The sequence below is a fragment of the Arachis ipaensis genome, chromosome B7 (genome assembly GCF_059453495.1).
Source record: "Arachis ipaensis isolate K30076 ecotype BB chromosome B7, ASM5945349v1, whole genome shotgun sequence".
NCBI lineage: Eukaryota > Viridiplantae > Streptophyta > Magnoliopsida > Fabales > Fabaceae > Arachis > Arachis ipaensis.
Genome location: NC_142442.1, coordinates 139220232 through 139243234, shown reverse-complemented (window position 1 = coordinate 139243234; position 23003 = coordinate 139220232). Strand labels below are relative to the sequence as shown.

Here is a 23003-nt window from a genome sequence, read left to right as displayed (position 1 = left end):
TTGAGCCACACAGGTGCTGCATACGTACGTCGCTGTGTTTTCTGTCCACACTCCACTTTGTGACACTTCAGCCACTATCACTAATAAATTAAAGAATCATTTGTTCCATCTCTCCCTTAATTTGTTTCTAGTCTTTTCACTTTCATATTTTTTCTCCCATAATGTCATAATGATGCCTTATTTATCATCAACCATAAACTACTAATTAATACTATACAGCCACCATCTTCTAATCTAACGAATTTTAATTACTCTTGCTATTATATTATATATATTCTACACTGCACTGACTGCAGCATGTTCTAACTTAATTAATTTTAGATCTTCTGTTTGTTTTTATTTTGTATCAGAAATTTTAGGAGGAACCGTTTTTATAGTAATTTTGACCATCATTTGACAAATATAAATATTAAATTATTTTTAATAAATAAATTTTATTAATTTATATATATAAATTCTAAAAAATATAGATACAAATTATATTAATTTATGTAAATAAATTTTAATAAATATAAGTATAAATTATTATTAATCAAATGTTGAGTCAAAATAATAATATTTACTGGTCTAAATTTGTTGATTTTTTATGCATATACTCTATGCCTGTGCAGACGTAGTGTTGTACTATATTTCTTTTCTTTTCTTTTTTCTATAAAATTATTCTAATGAAAAATAAATAAATTAACGGTTAATCCCACTATATATCTCTATGCATGCTGTAGGAAAATAATGGATGATATTTTCTAGAGCTTGTGCTTAACTTGATTTTCATCGAGCTCGCTAGCAATGGATGATATACTAACAAAGTAACAAAGATGTAAATATAATAGCTGGTTGAGGAGCTCTATACGAAAATTATGTTCATAACAAAAAGTTAAAGGTTTTAGTGATTTTGTACAATTGTACCAAAAGAGATTCCAATTTTCGATGTATTTATTCTAAGAAAACTAACTTAAAAACTTTTTCATTTAGGATAATTTTATTTTTTTTAACAAGTAGTCGTTATTTGTAATTTTTTCAAATAAATACATTAAATTTTATATGGGATAAGTATGGTTTTGGTCCCAAAGGTTTTCAGCCGGAATCGAAACCGTCCCTATTCTAATTTTCGATTTAGAATCATCCTTAACGTTTTTTTTCGTATTAAAATCGTCTTTTTAAATAAAACTTTTAATTTAATTCCTAAACTACCCCTATTTAATAAAAACATAAAATGTTAAAATAAAATAAATATAAAATAAAAAAAGGGGGATACAGAGAAGCGGAGTAGGTGGGAAGAGAAAGAAAGAAAAGGGGGGGAGGGTGGAGGGGGGAAAGAAGGGGGACGTCATGCCGCCGCACCGCCGCCCGCCGCTTCTTTCCACCGTCCCGCCGCTTCTTCTTCTTCTTCTTCTTCTTCCCGCCACCGCACCACCGCCCGTTTCTTCTTCTTCTTCTGTGAATTGGATTTTTTTGTGAAATTTCTGGATTTTTTGTTAAATTTGTTGTGGAAAATTATTGTTGCTGATTTGTTGCTTTTTGTTTCTGCTCGTGTTAAATTTGTGCTTGAATTTGTTGATTTTCTGTTTTTGCTTCTCTGTGTGGAGGTGGAGGTGGAGGGGACGCGGGGTGGGGGTGGGGGTAGGGGGAAGGCGGCGGCGTTGGTAGAGGTTGTGGCGGTGCTGTTGGTGTTGGTGGTGATAGTGGAGAAGGATGTAATTGTGTTGGTAGTGGTGAGGGTATTTTTGTCCAAAAAAAATAAAAAGAACGATTTTAATACGAAAAAAAAGTTAAGAATGATTCTAAATCGAAAATTAGACGAGGGACGATTTCGATTCTGACTAAAAACCTTTGGGACCAAAACCATACTTATCCCATTTTATATTTATATTTATATGAATTTCTAAAAATTTCTTACTTTTATATTGTGTTGTTTATCTCGATATTAATGCAAATGAGATATACAAAGACTAGCCCTCCCAAAAAATTATGTTTACACATATTATATTTACATTATATTATAAACGAGATATATGTATATTTTACCGTAATAATAAAATAAATAATAAAATAAAAAAATGTAGATAATTTTAAAATATAATATAAATATAAAATTTAATTAATTTATTTATTTAAAAAAAACTCGTCTTACTTGGATTCAAAATAAATTGATTATATGATTTATTTTTTTTCTACGAAAGAATAAATAATTTTTGAATGAGTATGCAAATTGGAATAGAGAAGGCAGTCCGGCAATTGTTAGGTTTATGAATGATGAGAGAGTTTGGGATTTTTTATTTTAATAAATAAATTAATTGTAATAATTTTTTTTATGAAAGATAAGAAACTCGAATCCGCAACCTCTTAATTGAGTATGGGGAGACTATGTCATTTGAGCTATAACTCATTGGCAAAAGGTCCAAAGATAGGAGACTCAAACCCGCAACCTCTTAATTGAGTATAGGGAGATTACAGTGTAAACGAGACAAGATAGGTGGACGCGAAACGTGTATATCTCGTTTACACAGTGTAAACGATATACATGTATTTAAAAAAAATTAAAAATAAGAAAAAATATTAATATTATCAATAATCCAAATTTTTAGCATGTAATTAGTACATAAAAAGATTGGTAGAAGAGATTAAGATGGATATGTTTGATCAATTACTAAATAAGGTTGATGGTGTTAGGATTTGGTTGAATTAGTCCCACATTGCTCAGGATAGCAAATGGAGTGGGTGGCCTAGGCTATAAATATGAGGCTAAGTTCTCCATTTGTTTTTGCACTAGTCAGAAACACTTTAAGCTTGTATCTGATTTTTTCTTTTCCTCTGTACTCTTTATTAGAGAGTGTTGTGAGGTGTAGTTAGATATTTGCTTTGAGAGAGTGTGGGTGTACTGGGGTGCCGGTGAGAGAAAGAAGTCTATGTGTTGTAACAATTTTCACATAGTGATATTCTCTGGTTGTCATTTGACAACGGCCGTGGTTTTTTCTCCGGTAATTGGAATTTCCACGTTAAATTCTTGTGTTGTGATTGTATCTATTTTATTTCTCTGTCAAAGGTGTTTTCTCAAGGGGGAATGGTATCTTATTCCCAACAAGTGGTATCAGAACTTCGGTTTGGTGGGATTTATTCTTAGTATGCTCTGTGGTTGCAGCCTAGTCTGACCTTCCACATCAGAAAAGAATTTTGTCCTGTGGCTTGAGGTTGATCTTTGGTTGCTGTTGTTGTTGTTGGAAGGCAGTGTCACACGGTTGCAACAATGTCAGGATATTCAAGTGTTGTGAAGCTTGAAATAGAGAAATTTGATGGAAAAATCAATTTTGGCTTATGACAAATACAAGTCAAGGATGTGTTGATACAATCAGGTTTGTACAAGGCGTTGAAGGAGAAGATCTCTGGTTGCTCTCTCTATGAGAGAAGATGATGTTCTCTAGAAAACAAGAAGTATCCTCATGGTATTACCGCACTGCCATGGATAAGGATAAGTTGTGGCAATCGGGTCCACAATTGCACACGGGCATTGGTTGGCGTTGAGATGCAAGGTGTGTGGCGGAGTTAGGTCGATGGCTGAAGAACTTCCAGGAAAAGCCAATTTGGAAGTTGCACCATAAATTTTCAGCAAGGTTTCGATCTGTACCAAGGCGAAATGCTTGGAGTGGTCTAATTCCAAGTGAGTATACTTTCATGGTGGAGTATGATAGTTCTCTCTGAACTATGATTGTCGGTATAGACAATGGCAGCAAAGAATTGTCGGTGTTGACAATGGAAGCTGAAGATGTGTGACTATTTCAATCAAGGTGGAGATTGTTAGGATTTGGTTGAATTAGTCCCACATTGCTCAGGATAGCAAATGGAGTGGGTGGCCTAGGCTATAAATATGAGGCTAAGTTCTCCATTTGTTTTTGCACCAGTCAGAAACACTTTAAGCTTGTATCTGATTTTTTCTTTTCCTATGTACTCTTTATTAGAGAGTGTTGTGAAGTGTAGTTAAATATTTGCTTTGAGAGAGTGTGGGTGTACTGGGGTGCCGGTGAGATAAAGAAGTCTATGTGTTGTAACAATTTTCACATAGTGATATTCTCTGGTTGTCATTTGACAACGGCCGTAATTTTTTCTCCGGTAATTGGAGTTTCCACGTTAAATTCTTGTGTTGTGATTGTGTCTATTTTATTTCTCTGTCAAAGGTGTTTTGTCAGGTATCTTATTCCCAACAGAGAATTAAAACAGTTATCTCTCACGTTATGTCCCACTATCCACGTGAGAGATAAATGTTTCAATTTCCTCCTCGTTATCCCATCAATCTCTTCTAACAATTGGCGTTATGTCCCACTATCCACGTAACCGTTTCAATTCTCATCCCACTATCCCATCAATCTCTCCTAACAATTGGCAAACGGTTATTTTTATTTTTCAAATTTAAATCAATCCAATTGGATCATACTTTAAACTAAAACTTTTTTATGTACTCTTTTTTAGTACTAATTGATCAAACATATCCATTTTAAAAAAATTTAAATTAAATTATGATCCAATTTGATTGATTTAAATTTAAAATATAAAAATAACCGTTTGTCAATTGTTTGGGGAGATTGATGAAATAATGGGAGAGAATTGAAATGGTAGTGGGAGATAACATAAAAGATCACTGTCTCTCCTCATCCCATCAACCTTTTTGAGTATTAATTGATCAAATATATCTATTTTAATCTCTTCTACCAATTTTTTTATGTACTAATTACATGCTAAAAGTTTAGATTATTGATAATATTAATATTTTTAATTATTTTTAATTTTTTTTAAAAAAAGATACATATATCTCAGTGTAAACGAGATACATACAAAATTATATCATTTACAGTATAAACGAAAAAGGACCAAAATATTTATTTCAGTAAATATTTTTTAAATTATTTATTTCAATAATTATTATAATTAATTTATTTATTAAAATAAAAAAATCCCAGAGTTTGTCCTATTTTTCCCTGATGAATACGCATCCCTAATGATATGAAAATTAATTGATTTGATTCAGATGCCCCTAGAACCTAAGTCCCCACGGCCCACATGTGCATTCAAAATTAGACATCATATTCTTCTGATTTCTTTCAAATTCGGGAATTCAGCTACCAATAGTCAAAGAGGGTTAGGTATCCAAGAAAAGCTATAGGCAAAGTAATTCCATCTAAACGCAGCTTGTTCCCCCCACACTACTAATTATTTCAAAGTGCTTAATTACATTTTAATCCTTAATTAGAGAAGCTTCGTCTCACTTTCTCACCCTAAATCCATATCATTTTACATTTTATGCATTTTCTTTTCTCTCCCTCGGAGACTATACATTTGAGAGTGACTAAAGCCAGGATAAGGACGAATGAAGGAAGGAAGGAAAAGCAAAAGGGGATCCATTAATGTAACGTAGAACTTAATTAGTTTGGAATTTAGTTTTTATCTATAGTCACTGGATTCCTCAAAGTGATAACTCATAAGTATTTTGGGATCTAAGTGTTTTAAATTAGCTTTTAAGATATCTATAATTCTTTCTGAAATTTTGAAATTTTTAAAGGCTGAATTAGATTAATCAGATTTTTATAAAAAAATATTATACATATACAAAAAACTTATAATTAAATTATTTATTATATATTTATATATAAATATATTATTTTATATAATTAATATATATTTTATATAAATAATTAATTTATAACCGACTGTAATGTGCATGATTGTTTTATTCATAAAACTGAGCAAATAAGTTGGTTTCAGATATATAAAGATATTTATTTAGGCTATCAATGTTGACAATTTTTAATATTTATTGTACATTAAACAACATATTTTAAAAACTTACAAGTTTCAATCTTCTAACAAGAACATTTTACTTAACACTCTGTATCATAAGAATATTTGTTAGTTAAATCCAAAATTTATGAATTCATTTAGAAGCAATGATGTAATTTACTAATTTTCATGAAATAATAATAAGATACATATTCTATATTCAAATTTATTTTAGAATAATATTCCAAATTAATTTTTAAAAACATTTTAGTCAGACAATTTAATTTTCAATAAATTTTAATTATTAAATTAATCTTTAACTTTTAATTTTATTAGACATATCAATACGTTAAATTTAGTAAAAAAATTAGATATATTAATCTCTATCGTTATTTAATAAAAAATATAATAATTCTTATAAATTTTTAAAATTCTTATATAAAAATTAATTTATTTAATAAAATAAAAATTTAAAACCTAATTTATTAACTAAAATTTACTATAGAGCCAAATGTTTGAGTAAGCTGGGAGCAGTGACCCAGAGGCAGAGGAAACACTAAATAAATTATTAATAGAGAAAAAAGGTAGTGTAGTAGGAGTAGTAGTAACAGTAAGGTTGGTTCACATCGTCGTGAAAAGAAAAAGAAACAAATTAAAGTGGTTTTTTTAAAGTGGAAGAACACAGCGTACCTTTTCTCTGCAGTTATGGGTTTTGCCGCTCTCTGTTTTCCCATTCCCACCATCAAACTCTCTCACAACTACTAACTCTTTCTCTTCTCTTTTTCGTAATCAAAATTCAATTCAGCTCAATGGGTTATCTCTCTTGCAATGCCGACTCTGCAATCGCCACCTGTGACCCTCACTACTGTCATCTCAAGAACCGTAAAACCAACAACCTCCTTCAAATCCGCCACTTCCCTTACTCCGACATCCTCGCCGCCACTAAAACCTTCTCCGCCGATACCTTCCTCGGCAAAGGCAGCCACGGCAGCGTCTACAAAGCCACACTCGACGGCGGCAAGCTCATCGCCGCCGTCAAGAAAACCAAGCACGCCAAACCATCATCACGCCGTCACCAAAGTACCGCCGCAGCATCTTGCACCGGTTGCGGCAACTGCACCAGCCCGGCGGAGAACGAGATCGAGATCCTCTCACGCGTCTTTAGCCCCCGCCGGCTAGTGAACCTCATCGGATTCTGCACCGATCCAAGCAACGGCGGCAAGCTCATCGTCGTCGAGTACATGCCGAACGGCTCCCTCCACGACCTCCTCCACTCGCCGGTCCGACCGCCCGGTTGGACCGCACGCGTCCGGCTCGCACTTCAAATCGCGAAGGCGGTTCACGCGCTTCACACATCAAACCCTCCGGTGATTCACAGAGACATTAAATCTTCCAACGTTCTCATCGACGGAGCGTGGAACGCGAGGCTCGGAGACTTTGGGCTCGCGCTGAGAGGACACGTGGAGGACGTGCGCGTGAAGTGCACACCGCCAGCTGGCACGTTAGGGTACCTTGATCCTTGCTATCTTGCGCCCGAGGATCTGAGCGCTAAGAGCGACGTCTTCAGCTTCGGGATCTTGCTGTTAGAGATTCTCAGCGGCAGGAACGCCATCGACGTGAACTTCAGTCCACCGTCGGTGGTCGACTGGGCAGTGCCGTTGATTAAGAGAGGAGAGTTCGCCGTCATTTGCGACAGGCGGATCGGAGTGCCGTCGGATAAAGAGGTGGTTCGGATGGTGGCGGTGATGGCGGCCATGTGCGTGAGGTCCACGGCGGAGAAGAGGCCGTCGATGGAGGAGGTTGTGCAGTGCTTGAAGATTGCAAGGAAGAGAATGCGGGCGGCGCCGATATGGAGTGGATTGAGGTGGCGCGTGAGGCGCGTGGAGAGTGAGAAACGGTTAGAATGGGAAGCACGTGAGTGTGACAGTTATTACCATAGGAGTGAGGAGGAGGTAGTGAGAGCGGCGAAGGGTGGTGCGAGTAGAAGGAAGAACAGGAAGGTATCCAATGTGACGGGTGCAGAGTATTATGGTAGACCCTCATCCAATCATGTAGTGAGGTCAAAGTCAATTGGTGCGGGTTCTCTGAAAGTAAATTCGGATTCGGGAAGTTCGCGGTCGCAACAAAACGGGTCGGGTTTCGTGAGGAGAAGGTCGAAGCTGAACAAGTCTAGGTCCATGGGGGTGTTGCAAGGTTCTTCTCGTTTATCATCACATTATTATGAAAGTGATCCAATACATTCGTTAGAAACGGCAATGTCGTCTAAGTGGGTCATTACGGATAAGTTGGAAAAAAAACTGCTTGAGAAACCGTTAGTTAATTCTGTTGGAATTAATTAATTTAACTGTGGATAATTAGTGAAGGTTTTTGAATGGTTGCGTTATTGCAACAAAGCGCAAGCATGTGGAATTCCATGTGTTAGGAGCTTCAAGGATATAAACCATTCTTTAGAGTGATAAGCTCTTCAACAAAATTCAAGGGCTTATTGAATATTATTAGAAATTGTTATTGTATTATCCAAGGTTTTTGGAGGAGGGGGCAGATGAATGTTTTACACAATTCGGACTAGGCCTTGAAGAAGTGTCCAAATGGGTTGTCTTAAGTCTTAACCATATTTGTACTATAAATTTGTAGCACTTACACAAATTTTTCTATCTTAATCCTTTAATGTTCTTGCCTAAGAACTTAGCCATTTATGCTGTTATCCTTTTTTTTCAACTTTAGGTCCCGAAAAAAAAAGGGGTTCAACTTAGCTTTGGGATGGATAGAATATTTGTGAACATTTATTGCTTCGCTAGTAGTACTTTTTTTTTTTTTTTCAGAAAAAAAGAAGATAGAGAATAGACAACAAAGGCATTAAATGATTCACACTTATCCTGTACTCTTAAATCTATGTTATGTAGAAGTACTTCACATTTTATCAATAAAAAGATCAAAATTCAATACTAGAAAGTTAAAGATGTGGTATGACAAGAGGCAGCATGAATACACACACGATACAGATATGAAGCATTTATAGCTTAGCTTGTTTTTCAGCAAATAGTTGTGGTTGCCACAGAGAGCAAGTGCATAGAGACATATAGAGTGATGAGCTTCTGGTTGTTATTAGTTATCTGCGTTTTGGTTATGTGATGGCTGAATCTAACAGACATTTAATGCATTTTGGATTATTATGGACATTATATTGAATAATACTTACGGAAGAGTTTTAAATTTACCGGAAATATTAGTATTTAAGTTGTTTTAACCGTTGATTTAAATTATAAAAAATATATATAATATATATTAATTAAAATCTACTGTTAAAATAACTGAAATACCGATAATATAAGTAACACTATTTATATAAATACACTATTCATAACGGGTCCATTCAGCACCAGTACTGTTTCTACGGAGAGTATGCATGCATGGTAGAACATGATTACTAAATTTGAGTAATTCTCAAATCAGTCGTTGATAATATCGGATACTTTAATTTTTTAAATTTTAAAATGTATAAAATAATTTCTAATATTTATCTTAATTAGATAATATAGTCTTTTTTATTTGATCTATTTAATTAAAATGACTGTTTTATTAAAAATTATTTTAAAAAATTTTAAACTCTTTTAAAATTGTTTTATATTTCACTTTTTCGATTAAATTGGAAAGAAACTGTATTGTATAATAAAAATAAGTGTGAAAATTATTGTGTATCTTAAAATTTAGAAGACTAAAATATCTAATTTTAAAATTAATTTAAATAATTAAATTATTCAAAGTCCAATATGAATACTTTTTATGATGAAAATATTTTTATCTCATGATTATTTAATTTTATGTAAAGATGATAGCTTTAAATCGTTATATAGTTTAACATCTTTAATTAAATTATTTAACATAATATATATTATTATCTTAATTATAATTTTTAGATAAAAATATTTTCGTACGAATAATTATAAAATATTTTACAAATAGGTTTGTCTTCTCCAGCATGTGGCAATGGAAGAAAGGGCAATCGTTGTTAGTGTCCCACAACATTGATTACTAAGAATGCATTTGTGATTTGTGTGTCATGAAATATGCATGAAGGAGGAGTGCATCATCACTTGGATTGTATTGGAAGCAACTAAGCAAGCAATAGCAGCTAAGCTATTGGTGTAATGGTGCTTAGTAAATCCAATCCATTCGTTTTCTATGCGAATTCCCAATCTCTGTCACCCGTTTTGGTAATCGCCAATTCGCCACCTCCTTACAAAACCTAAAATTCATATAAAAAAGCTAAAAATTACTGGGTCTTCCAACTTGTGTACACACTTTGAGAAGTTCACATATACATAATCAACTTAAGTATCCATTTGCAATCCGAAAATATTCGGTAACTAAAGAAAATAAAAAATAGCCATAATTTGTCTTATTTAGCATTCATTAATTATTACGACAATTAATAAATACTAAATAAGGCAAGTTCTCACTGTTTTTTCTAAAGTGTGTTGTCGACAATCCCTCATGCATGCTCACATTACAGCTTTTTTTCTTAACATTATTACGGTATTACCCTCGCTCAACTATTGGTCAACTTCTGCTTACCATATTCGCATCTTTGCCAGCTATTAGTTACAATCAATAACTATTAATCTAATCAAGAAAAAATCTATGACGTTTCCATTTTTATTAAAATTTGGTCAGTATTTAATTATTTAAATAAAAATAAATAATTTTATATTATTAGATGTAATTTTATACTATTAAAAATATTAATGATAAATAAGTGATGGCTACAAATCACAAAATTTATTGACTGTTAACATTCCTCTTTTATCAAATTAGATGTAATCTGTTATTAAATAAGTTTTCGTATAAAATTATACTTAGTTTTATCAAATATAATCTGTGTGTAAAGTCTAGTTTGGGTAAACAATTTAATTAAATTTTTTAAAAAAAAATAGTTTAAACAATAAATACTTATATTAAAAGTAACTTATAAATAAGTTATTTTGTATTTGGTTTTTTAGTTCTAAAATTGTTTTTTTAAAAGAAATGTGATAAAAAAAATTTATTACGAGAGAAGTCATTTTTTTCTTAAAAAACTATAATTTAATTTAAAAAATTACACCAAATATTAATACTACTATTTTTCATAAATAAAAAATCCAAAAAAAAAAATTTTTTGGTGACTTAAAAAAATGGCTTTTGAAACTTCTCAACATGCCCTAAATATTGTTACTCTAATTTTTCTTTTTTTTTTTTTTTGGGTAAAAGTTACTCTAATTTTTCAGTACAAACTCATCAAAGAAAATGATTTGTTTCGGCCTTTTTCTTTGTGGAAATCAAAGAAAGATAATGAGGTAGGCATTTTCTTTTGGTATTTTTTACTGATACACCTACTTCGACCAAAAACAATTTGGGCCTCACTACAGAAATTATTTTTATGGGTCTCAGTTCTCACTGACTGAATACACTACAGTACTGTGGTTAACTATTATTAATTTTTTATGATGCAATATTATTATTAAATTTTTAGAAATTGAGTATTGTGGTTAATCAATTTAAGGATATTAGGGTTTGGACTTTTATACCAAAAATGATCTTCCAAGCAATTAAAGACCAAACACAATGAAAATTTGATTCAACTCTCATAGGCCCAACAAACAACAAAAGTAAGCTAAGCAGGCCATGAAAATGAGCCCATCAGTGATTCAAGCCCATGTTAAAAAGAATAAAAAACCACCTTGTTCCTTTCCAAAAAAAAATCACCTTGTTGGACTAAGAACTACCAAATGAGAAACAGGTGATGCTGCCATTGATCCAAGGCCTTGGCTGCATCTACTTTTGCTTTTAGATCTAACAAAATTACAAATGATTCAACCCAAAAACCCTTTTTTTTTTTTTGTTTCCTACGGTATCTCCCAATTCGACAAGTGAAGGACTAATCCGCCGCAGACTAGTGGGCTATTATATATTAATTCTAGACGTTGGGGAAAAAAGAGTGGGATATTTGAATATGAAAAACTCAATAATAATAATAAATAAGATATTGATTAATATAATAAGTATGTTGTTCTTTTAATAAATAATTTATTATGAATATATATATATATATATATGAAAAATGATAAAAAAAAAAAGGTTATATAGCGAATTCTTTTCAATTTTTATATACTGTAGATATAACAATTTACCGTTAGTTCTGCCAATTAAGTAATTTTTCACCGCTCTTCTTACAAAACATGGAAAAGATATAACATATAAGACATGACATCCTATTAAAAATAAAAAAATAAACAAAAACTAGGACATCATCACAAGGTGAAGGTGGTGTGTAATCCCTCAATATCCGCATAATCTTATAAAAGCGTCCCATCAAAGGACGAATAATACGATATATTGACATGAATGATACTTTGTTTTGTACATAGAATAATTTGGACTTTTCTCAAATCTTTATTAGGAGCTCAAAGATGGACAACAAAACTGTCATATTGGTTAAGTATTTGTAATTGTAACTTCCTGCGATTCTTATATGTAGTATTATTACCTCTTATGCATAAACAACACTTGATACAACTAATGTACATTCTAATCACTCATTACCTTAGATCACCTCATTTTTGTTAAATCTTCTAACTTGAGATTCTAAGAAAGATAATACATAATGGCATCCCGCTAACGGATAACTGATTTTGGGTTCACCAAGAATCAAACTCTTGACCTTTTAAATCTAAGGCTCTAATACTATGTCATGATACCACTTATCTCAAAAGTTTCAGTTGATGAAAAAATATAATACTAATAGTTATATCTCTAATATTTCATAAACCTTCATTGTACACATTGTACAAATATTTCATTGGCTCCTCATACCTTTCCTACATAATGTCCTTTAAAGTTTCAAGGCACTTGAGCAATTAAATCAAACTCATAATTTAATAAACGATATTATAAAATATGTATACAAAATAAATAACAGTATATAAATATATTATCATAAAATTATTCAATCTAAAAACTTAAACTGATAGAAAAAGATACCATTAATAATTATATCTCATATATATATATATATATATATATATATATATATATATATATATAAAAGAGAAATTGCAAGGGTTTTTTTTTTTAAATGTCACGCATCATGATAATAAACATAACAAAATACAAAATAAAAAGGCTGCCATAAAGCATGGAAATGGAGAATGAATAACAGACACTCCTTACTGCATACCCCACAATCTTCAACGTCTTTTATCGTCTAGTCAACGTCGTCCATGTCCCACCATTTATTTTTTTTACTGTTTGCTTTTTTTACTGCTTTCCCACTCACACCAAGAAGCATATTTCAAAGACAAAGAGATGGGGAAGGGAAAAAGTAAAAGAAAAATTGAAATAATTAAGATCAATGAGAGCCACAAGCCCCTTAATCACCCTCGTCTTAATTAATTTTTTTTTTGTAGAGAAGATTTTGGCACAGAAGAATATAACTCAGTCAACGTATTAGTATTGTATATGTTAAGAAAAAAAAAACATTATAAGTATTATTATAAAACTACTCGTTTTAAAAATTTAAATTCATAAAAAAATATATATATAAATAATGATAACATCTCTAATATTTTTACATAGATTTTTTTTCTAACTGTTCATCCCAAAAATTTAAGTCGAAAAAAATGCAACATATCTCTAACAATAAGAGATTACGTCTCCTGTTTCTCTATTAATTCAATCTAAAGGTCAAGAACATAAGAGATTAAGTTACATGTACGAGGAATTGGTTCAAACCCTAAATATCTTTGTGTATATGTATACTTAGAACTCTAAACATCTTAAATATAAGTCACATGATGATGAGTATCTTGGAATCAAGGCTAGGTAGAAAGTTAGAAGAAGCACACGGAGTTGGAACTGATTGACCTAATAGCTAGAATCCAGTTACTTTTTTGGTACAATGGTGTAGTGTGGGGATTGAATTTGAATGAGAGTGAATAAATGTAGCTAGGGAAAGCAAAAGGAATATAATTTAAGCAAAATAATGTGGAAGAAAAAGCGAGGGAGGAAATGGAATAGTGCAAACTAAAGCAGATACGCCACGTGGGAGTGGGATTTTCATCCATGTTACTTCAAAGTGTGATTAGGAGAATGTATATATATGTATTTTCAGCATCAAAATCAAAATCAAACTCTTGATTTTCAGTGTAATTCTCATTTAACACGCTTAACTCTCAACCTCAAATGTTTTTGTGTGATTTAAGATGTTTAAATATGATGATTGATTACCTACTCAAGTATAAGTAATGAAATGAATGATGATTTTGGTTGATAATTGATGAGTGCGTTACATGGGAATTGAGATGTGAGAGGTGGTTTCCTGCCAGCTGACATGAGAGTGACAGAATTAAGTACGGTTACTTTGGGGAATCAAAGATGTTGAGACCCAATCACGTGTCGCCTTTCACCCCCTCCCTCCCACTTTCTTTTCGTAACGGTTCTTAGTTATTAACTTCACATAAAATTGACTACATATAAATTTTTATTTAAATATTTATATCATGATTAAATTTTTAAAAATAATTTTTTAGATTTATGATTTTTTATTTTTTTAGTCTTTTAAATTTATAATTTTAAATATAATAAATTTTAAATTATAAAAATTAAAAATAATAAAAGTCTTAAATATCAAGAACTACTGTAAAAATTTAGTCTCCAATCTCATCATCTTACTAATTTGTTATCACATGTACAATTAACATTCCTTAAATCTTATATACATTCATCATTCGTTGCTAATAATTATTTTTATATTGTCATCCGGCTAAATTCTCTCATTTATATAATTATTTAAGTAATTAATAATGACTGATGTGTTATTTGTTTATTTTTAAGAATAATGGTAGATAAATATTAGTTAATTTTTATAAAATTTTTTATTTATTTTAGATTTTAGATCTTAAATTATATATCTAAACACTAACATTAATTAATATTGGCTAACTAAAAGTTAGTTTTTCATGCTTTTTCTATTTTTAATTGATGATTTTATAACTAAATTTTATATACTTAATGTATTCTAACTAAATCCTATGCATAATATATTTGTATTTTGTTACATGTAATCGTGAGTATAAGGGATGAATATAGGCATGATATATAAATTGAAGAATATCATTATAATCCCATTAAATTAATTAACTCAAGAGATACCAACTGTCATCCCCTTTTTTTTTTCATTATAAATTTTTTATAAAAATGTTATGTACGGTATAAATAAAAAATTAATTACTAAAACAATAATTATATATTTATATATTATTTAAATTATTTTAATTTATATTTTATATTTTTAATATATATTTTATATAAATTAATTATTAATTTAATAATTAATTTTTATTTTTCAAGCATACTTGAAAAAATTTAAGAATCTGTAAAATTTATTTTTTATTAATATTTTTAATTATTAATTTAATTTTTTTAGTCTAATAATTTAATAATATATTTTTAATTTATATATTTAAATATTAATAATTAATTATAAATTAAAAATAATAAAATTTTCTAATTCTCTAATATTTTTTAACATACTAAATCAATATAAAGTAAAGAAATGTACAAAAATATTATTTATATTTAAAATACAAGTAATATAATTAAAAAATATAAATAGAAGAAAGCACTAAAAATATTGAGTAGTTAGGGGTGGCACGTGGTTTGGCTTTGTTGATAAGATAATGCTTTGGGAAAAGGTACGTTGCTTGAGTGAAACTGTATGAAACGTGGACTCACCTAACAGCACCCTAATTCCCAATCTTAAATCCTAATGAAATGGTGAGGGTTGAGTGACGTCACGTCATGTCGGAAGAGCAGGGCACGTAAGCGGCTCCCATAAATGCCGACAGATTAATTTTTCCGATGAAGAGTCGGTCTCCCATCTTAACTAAAATCATTCCTCCCTCTCTCTCCTTTCTTCAACCCCCCTTTGCTTTCTCTTTCTCAAACTTTCTTTTCTATTCAGCATTCATCCTTCTCACTGCTACTTACTCACATTTCTTTTTATGCTTTATCAATTATTTTAATATTAAAAAATAAAATATACATATAAAATATTTTTAAAATTATTATTAATAAAAAATTTTAAATAAAAATTAAATTCACATATTTTTATAATTAATATAATAATTCTTTTGTTCAATCAAAAGGTAAATACTAATTTTATTATTATTCTTATCACCTTTTAATGTGTACATGATCAGGATTCAGGGTGAAACCAAGGAGGGGCCTGCGTGACCATGATCCCCCCACCAAAAAATAAAAATATTTTTTTTAATTCATATATATAATTGTTATTTATTTTTAAGTTTTTTATTTAACATAATTTTAGTATAAATTTATACAATCATTCTATAAATATTAATGTGTTTATTATAATAAAAAGCTAAACTAAAAATATTATAGAATTAAAATTAATTATTAGAATTTGGCGCTCTAACATTATAATAATTCTGGTTCCGTCATTGTAAATGAATAAATGATAATTATTGATTTACACATTGTTTGGATCGAGAGATTTTGAAGAGAAAGAAAATGGGAGAAAAGAAAATAAATAAAAAAATAAGTTTTTTGTTGTTTGGATGAGAAGAGAAAATAAAAAAAAAATGAGATCCACTAAATTATTTTTTCTCTACAAATAAAAAGAAAATGAAAAGAAATAGAGGCAATATGAATAAAATTATACATCATTTACCTCTTATCATTAATAAATTATAATGATCATATAATATATATATATATATAAGGGTATTAATGTAATTTTATACTATTACAATTTTTTTTTCTCATTTTTTTTTCATCCAAACAAAAAAATTTTTTCTCTCTATTCTCTTTCCATCTATTTTCTCTTAATCCAAACAATATACAAATAACTCTACTTTTTCTTCTATTTTCTTTCTTCTCATTTTCTTTTCTTCCATTTTTTTTCTATATCCAAACATAGTTTTAGAGTTAACTCATTCAAATAGTTCTACACTTCCCTTGTGTACTTCGTTTCAATTACAAATATGCCATGCATCCATATCATCTTAACTTTACCATTCACCTCACAAGCTGCTGATGTCTCCTTTAATAATATATTATTCGAGTTATTATGTTAATATTTGTAAAAAAAAAAGTATATATATTTTCTGAATCACTAGTTTATTAGTTATTATTTGATAAAATTCAAAATTTTATTCATTTTTATTTTTCTATCCACAAATTTTAAAAATTCTAAATCCAATTATAGGATGTAAATAAATAATACTCTTTTTTTACAAAAAGTAAAAAAAAAAAAAAAAAAAAAGAGGTAAAAAGAAAAGAATACATGAGTTCTCCAGTTAAAGTAAAAGTAAATGTCCCAAACATTATCAGAGGGGAGAGAGAGAGAGGGGGTTAGATGCAGATGTAAATGGGATGTAAATGTAAATATAAATGTAAATGTGAATGTAATGAAAATTGGGAAGAATTTGAGAGGCTTTGTGTAGTGACACACCCTCTTTTTGTGCAGGCCGGTTATTGATGACCACATCCTCTTCCTCCTCTCTTATCTTCAACTCATTAAACAAATATATTTTATTTTATTATTACCATAACCTCAACAAATTAATATGCCAACTTTCTTTTCCGAGTGCTTCAATTAATATTTATTTTATTTATTATAAATTATTACAACCCCCATTATAAATGAATAAACACGTACACAATCTTACTTAGTAGCGTTTTTGACACTTTTATCACTGAAATTGACTCAGCCTTGAGCTTTCACCTCTCTATGTTAGAAAGAAAAAAAGAAAAAAAAACTGTAGATTGTGTAGATCCTCTCCCATAGTCCCATCTCAAGCAACAAACCTAACATACCATAAAACCCAAATCACAAATTAAAAACAGAATTTTTTAATTTATTATCTCTTTTCTCTTTTCCTCTTTTTTATTTTTAATTTTTTTTTAAAAGAAAACAAAATAGAGAGCGATATGGAATTTGACGAGCACGAAGACCAAGAGGAAGAGGAAATGGGGATCCCGGAGCCGCCGCCTGCGCCGCAGGGTTATGACTCGTTTGGAAACTCGGCGGCGAGGTCCAAATCAGAAGGAGGAGGAGGAGGAGGAGCTGCCGCCGTGACACCTGGTCGGAAAGGTGGAACCGGCGTCAGGTACAGAGAATGTCAGAAGAATCACGCGGTCAGTATCGGTGGCCACGCCGTTGACGGTTGCTGCGAGTTTCTAGCCGCCGGAGAGGAAGGAACACTGGAGGCCGTGATCTGCGCTGCCTGCAACTGCCACCGCAATTTCCACCGCAAAGAGATCGACGGCGAGACAAGCCCCTACCACCAGAACACTCCTCGGCCTCAGCAACCGCCGCAACCGCCTCTGCACCACCACCAGTACCACCAACACCATCAATTCTCCCCTTACTACCACCGCGCACCGCCTCCTCCTACCGGCGGATACCTCCACCTGTCAACTCCGCCGGTGTCGCAGCACCGGCCTCTAGCTCTTCCAGCAGCCGCATCAGGCGGCGGTGGATTCTACAAAGAGGAAGAAGACATGTCAAACCCTAGCAGCAGCGGCGGCGGCGGCGGCGGTAGCGGAAGCGGAACAAAGAAGAGGTTTAGAACGAAATTCACACAGGAGCAGAAGGATAAGATGCTTGCATTCGCGGAGCAGTTAGGGTGGAGAATCCAGAAGCATGATGAATCTGCAGTTGAGAATTTCTGCGCTGAAACCGGTGTTAAGAGACATGTTCTCAAGGTTTGGATGCATAACAATAAGCACACTCTCGGTAAGAAACCCTAATTCCCCCCTCTGAATGCAAGATAGTGTTTGCATGTGCGAGAAACATTGTAATCTGAAATTTCAATTGATGAGAGATCTAGCTAGCTAGGGTTCTTGTTAATTATTAGTTATTTCTTCTTTTTTTTTTTTAATTTATGTCATGAGACTTTTAATTAGTTCAGTTGTTGGCTGCTCATGATTTTTTAATTTTCCGGTTTATTATTCATATTTTCATAATTAATTATTATTCTGGACTTAAATTAGTATAATATCGGAAACTAAACATGATGGTGATTATGATGAATTGTTTTTGTTATCATTAAGAAGAGTATGGAGGTGAACGTGTATGGCATGCAGAGAAAAGCAGTGTTATCTTCTCCTGAATTTGCTCCTTATCTTGGGTCAACAATCATTAAGCTTTCTCTCTCATATTAATGTCGATTAGTTAGTTTCTCGTTCCCATTAACGTAAGCACACCCCAGAATTCGCTTACTTTCACATTCACACTCCAGAAAACCTTGATCCATAATATTATTAATTTAATTTAATTTAATAATGCAATATTATTTTATGTTGGTTTTGGCGTTTATTTATCTTTCTTTTCTTCAGTCAGGTACTTGCATTGTGTTATGAAGACGAGGTACCTCGTCCACCATTATTATTAATTCTTCTCGGACTTCACTTTCAGTTAATTTTCTTCTTTTCTCTCGATCTGTATGTTAGGTCGCTGTTTCTTTTTTATTTTTTATTTTTTATTTTTTATTTTTTATTTTTTTATTGTGCTTTGAAAATCCGATTCGGCCATTGGCGTATCAAAATGATGACAGAAAATAATAAATAGAAAATGGAAAATGAAAATGACTGAGTATGAGTGGGTGAATTCACGCGGCGTGGTGTAGTACACTGTTTGTGGGTGCAGCAGCATCATCACAGATCACAGTCTTTTGCAGCTCAGATGTGTGCAGATTTCAGAACCTTTTTTTTTTGTTTAATCTGATTATCATGATCATGATCATCAACACTGCTCCACGCTAATGCTACCTCTTCATTTCCAACCTTTTTTTTTAACCCCTTTAATTTGTCTGTTTCTGCTTTGTTCTTTGATTCTTTCTCTTTGCCTAACTAGTGTAATTAACGAGTCTAGTTAGGTTTTATTTTGCTTAATAACTACTAATTAGGGTTATTAACTTATTACTGCTTCTGCATGTACCACCGAGAAGGACCATATATCTTCAGTTTCCTTATTATTGTTGAGAATATATTAAGAATAATCGTCTTTATTTTGAGTTACAATAATAATCGTCTTTATTTTGTTCCTTACTTAGTTTATATGCCACTGTTCCTTCTTGGTAATTAATTAATTAAGCCTTTACAAATAGTAATGATAGGTATTAATAAAAATAACATGTGAATGAATATTAAGCAAGTTGAATTGGTCTAGTGATTAGCTTACTAGTCCGCTTAAATAAGTATTGAAAGTTTAAATTTTGTCTTGTGTATGCAATAATTCATAGCAAACTCTTAAATAAAGCTCAGTACTGTAACGAATTAGTCTTAAAAAAAAAGAATACCGTAAAAAATCAAATAACATGTGAACATTAATAGTTTATATTGAAAATGATAATAAATAATGTTAACTTTTGAACTTAAAGTTTTTTTTTTCTCATATTTAGTTTATTCTTAGATAATAATAATAATAATAATAATAATAATAATAATAATAATAATAATAATAATAATAATAATAATAATTAAAATTGACGACAGAACTATAGTATTAATTAACAGTTTATTTTGAACAAATTAAAATTTTTTAATAAATTTTTTTTAATGGAAGTTTTCATTAATTTAACGAGTAAATTATTACAAGTAGAATAATGGAACTAAACCACTCCCCATAACTATATCGTGTAATGGAATATAACTGCTTTTTTTTTTTTTTGAAATAAAAAGCTTAACACAATAAGGTGGAACATCAAGTCTCAACAGAAGAATATTAAATAGAACAATGAAATCAAATTCACCAATATTTTATTAATTTAACTACATGATTGACCCCTTGAACCACGTAAACTTACGATCATTTAATTCTATATGCACTAGTTAGATAAAACTGTTAACACACTAGCACTTTTTCTTTCTTTCAACGGCACAATCTCATATGTATATAAACACTTATATTTTATGATGCATATATATTATTAAACATTTCTATTATTATAACCTGAGTTTATTTCTATCAAAAATATTTGATAACTAAAAAATATTAATAAAAAATAATCAGAATATGTCTTATTTAATATAAAGAGATTATTTAGCTGTTTTTTTTTCTCTAACATTATCGGATTTCTATATTAAGAGATTGCCTTTGTCTCGGAAACAATCGTTTTGTAACCCCTCAATTAAGTTTAATTTACTCACATATACTCTTCAATAATCAAGTTTCATATGGCAACCTAATAATGTGATGGTGTTGTATATATAAACTGATATGACGTTGATTGTACATTACAGACAATTTATTGGGGTTTGGTTTGTCTGATCAACTATATTAATTCATGTCTAACATGATTAGCTCATTGAAATTAATGTCTTGTTTAATCGACCGTACTTAGCAGGAGTGTTGATGTTTTTCTTCTGTGTCCACACATATTATCACTTTTCAAAAAACACATACACTATTAAATTTCTAATTATTTGTCTGCTTAATTAATTAATTAACCCACATGTCTAAAATGTTGATGAGCGAATTTGGTAGTTGAGTGCATCTCCCTTAATATAAATAGGATAATAAGGTACTAGATAAGTGCAGATATGATTAGCTGTAAATAGTTAATGGCGTAGCAGGATGATAAATTATTTTCTACCAAAAATTTATATATGAGTGCTTTCACTGCCAAAATGATACACCAATAATAATATATCATCCTAGTACGTATATTATTTTATGTACAAATTAAATTCACTGCTTAATTAATTAATCACGTGGAACAGTTCTAAATTGCCAGCATCGGTTGGCATAATTTTTAGTCACCTCTATCATTTTTAAATTAATGAGAATCATCACCAGCCAATAAGTGATAATTTATTATCATTTTGAGTTCTATGCTAAATTAGCAAGAATTGTGTTATGGATATATATGTACATATATGTTAGATATTCTTTGAACGATATAAAAAATTGAAGCGCGATAATAATGACTATGACTAAAATAAAATTTATAATTATAAAAAATTATATCTGTTTGAGATTTTTAATCAAACGTTAATTTATAAAATGCGCAACTAGTTTAACTTTTTACGTGGCTTTTATTATTTTAATTTAATTTACAAATAACATAGTAATTCACTATTGTACTCTGAGTTTTTTGCTCTCTTGGTACCAAAGTTAAAACACAAAATTTGGGGTTTTGCGCGCAGAGAAAAAGCTTCTCCATCAATAGCGATTTCTATTCTCATCTAACTCGACAAACTTTTTCACTCTTCACTAGCGTTTATTGTTTGTCCATATCGCCGGTGTAGTCGTCGCGATCATTTCTCTCACGTATCTAGAGTCTTGACGTTGCTGGGTCAATCGTCGTTGTTGTCACCTGCAAACCGTGCCGCTAAAGTAGTTGTTTTCGCCTTCCTATCATTCTATGAGTTAAACTTTTATTCAAAATCTGGATCCAACAAAAGCTCTATGCATTTTTTGCCTGTTGATAAAGAAGAATATTCATTAAATGATCCTAGATATCGCTGCTATAAGTCTAAATGTTGCGATAGCATTTGCAGTGATGAAGAAGATGAGCAGCCAGCAGCATAACCATAAGAAAATGTAGATGCTCTGGTTCAACAAGTGCGTTTGGAGGTGAGAATGGAGTTTGAGAGAATGACATTATTCAAGAAAGTAGTAAGAAGGTACAACATTCTTATTGAAAGGAGCATTTTCTTCCCCATAGTTGATCCGAAGCAATAAAAAATCATGTTATGACAAGAATTTGCCCATGGCAGATTTGTTATGCACGAAAAATTCATCCTCTTAGTTATCAAGTAAAGACCTTTGTTGATCAACACACTTGTGCAAGAGACAACAAGTGCAAACCACTTGTTGAAAAGTAGGTAGTGGATGAATTGGAGGATAACTCAACCAGAGTTGACGATGAAAGAGGCTGAGCAATTCTTCAGAGAAGAGTACGATGTAAATATAAATGAAACAAATACCTACCGGTGTATAAAGCTTGAGAGTGGATTGAGGGATCGGAGAAGGAACATTATTCATTGCTTCGAGACTATAAATTTGAGATTTTAAGGTATAATCCTAGTTTAACTGTGATTATTGAGACAACAACGATGCCTGATTTAGGTAATCTTTTTAAGTGAATATATATTTGTCTTAACGCTTACAAGAAGGGTTTCTTGGGTGGATGTCAACCCTTTATATACCTGGATGGGGCATTTCTTAAAGG

At 31.1% G+C, this 23003-nt stretch overlaps 2 protein-coding genes across 2 annotated transcripts; both read left to right on the top strand.

The window, feature by feature from the left end:
* The first annotated feature begins 6304 nt into the window (after window positions 1-6304).
* LOC107606190 (Protein kinase superfamily protein) lies at window positions 6305-8718 on the top strand. The gene has a single exon (XM_016308193.3). The coding sequence runs from the start codon at window positions 6576-6578 to the stop codon at window positions 8103-8105; it is 1530 nt and encodes a 509-aa protein (XP_016163679.2). The 5' UTR covers window positions 6305-6575; the 3' UTR covers window positions 8106-8718.
* Window positions 8719-17358: 8640 nt separating this feature from the next.
* LOC107606191 (zinc-finger homeodomain protein 2) lies at window positions 17359-19263 on the top strand. The gene is made up of 2 exons (XM_088494184.1): window positions 17359-18562; window positions 18880-19263. The coding sequence occupies exons 1-2, from the start codon at window positions 17755-17757 to the stop codon at window positions 18936-18938; spliced, it is 867 nt and encodes a 288-aa protein (XP_088350310.1). The 5' UTR covers window positions 17359-17754; the 3' UTR covers window positions 18939-19263.
* The last annotated feature ends 3740 nt before the right edge of the window (window positions 19264-23003 follow it).

What these genes read in the sequence shown, in the direction of transcription:
- LOC107606190 (XM_016308193.3), top strand. Translation starts at nt 6,576, where the DNA reads ATGGGTTATCTCTCTTGCAATGCCGACTCTGCAATCGCCACCTGTGAC.
- LOC107606191 (XM_088494184.1), top strand. Translation starts at nt 17,755, where the DNA reads ATGGAATTTGACGAGCACGAAGACCAAGAGGAAGAGGAAATGGGGATC. An exon ending in TAACAATAAGCACACTCTCG is followed by an intron (nt 18,563 to 18,879) that starts GTAAGAAACCCT and finishes GTTATCATTAAG; the next exon opens with AAGAGTATGGAGGTGAACGT.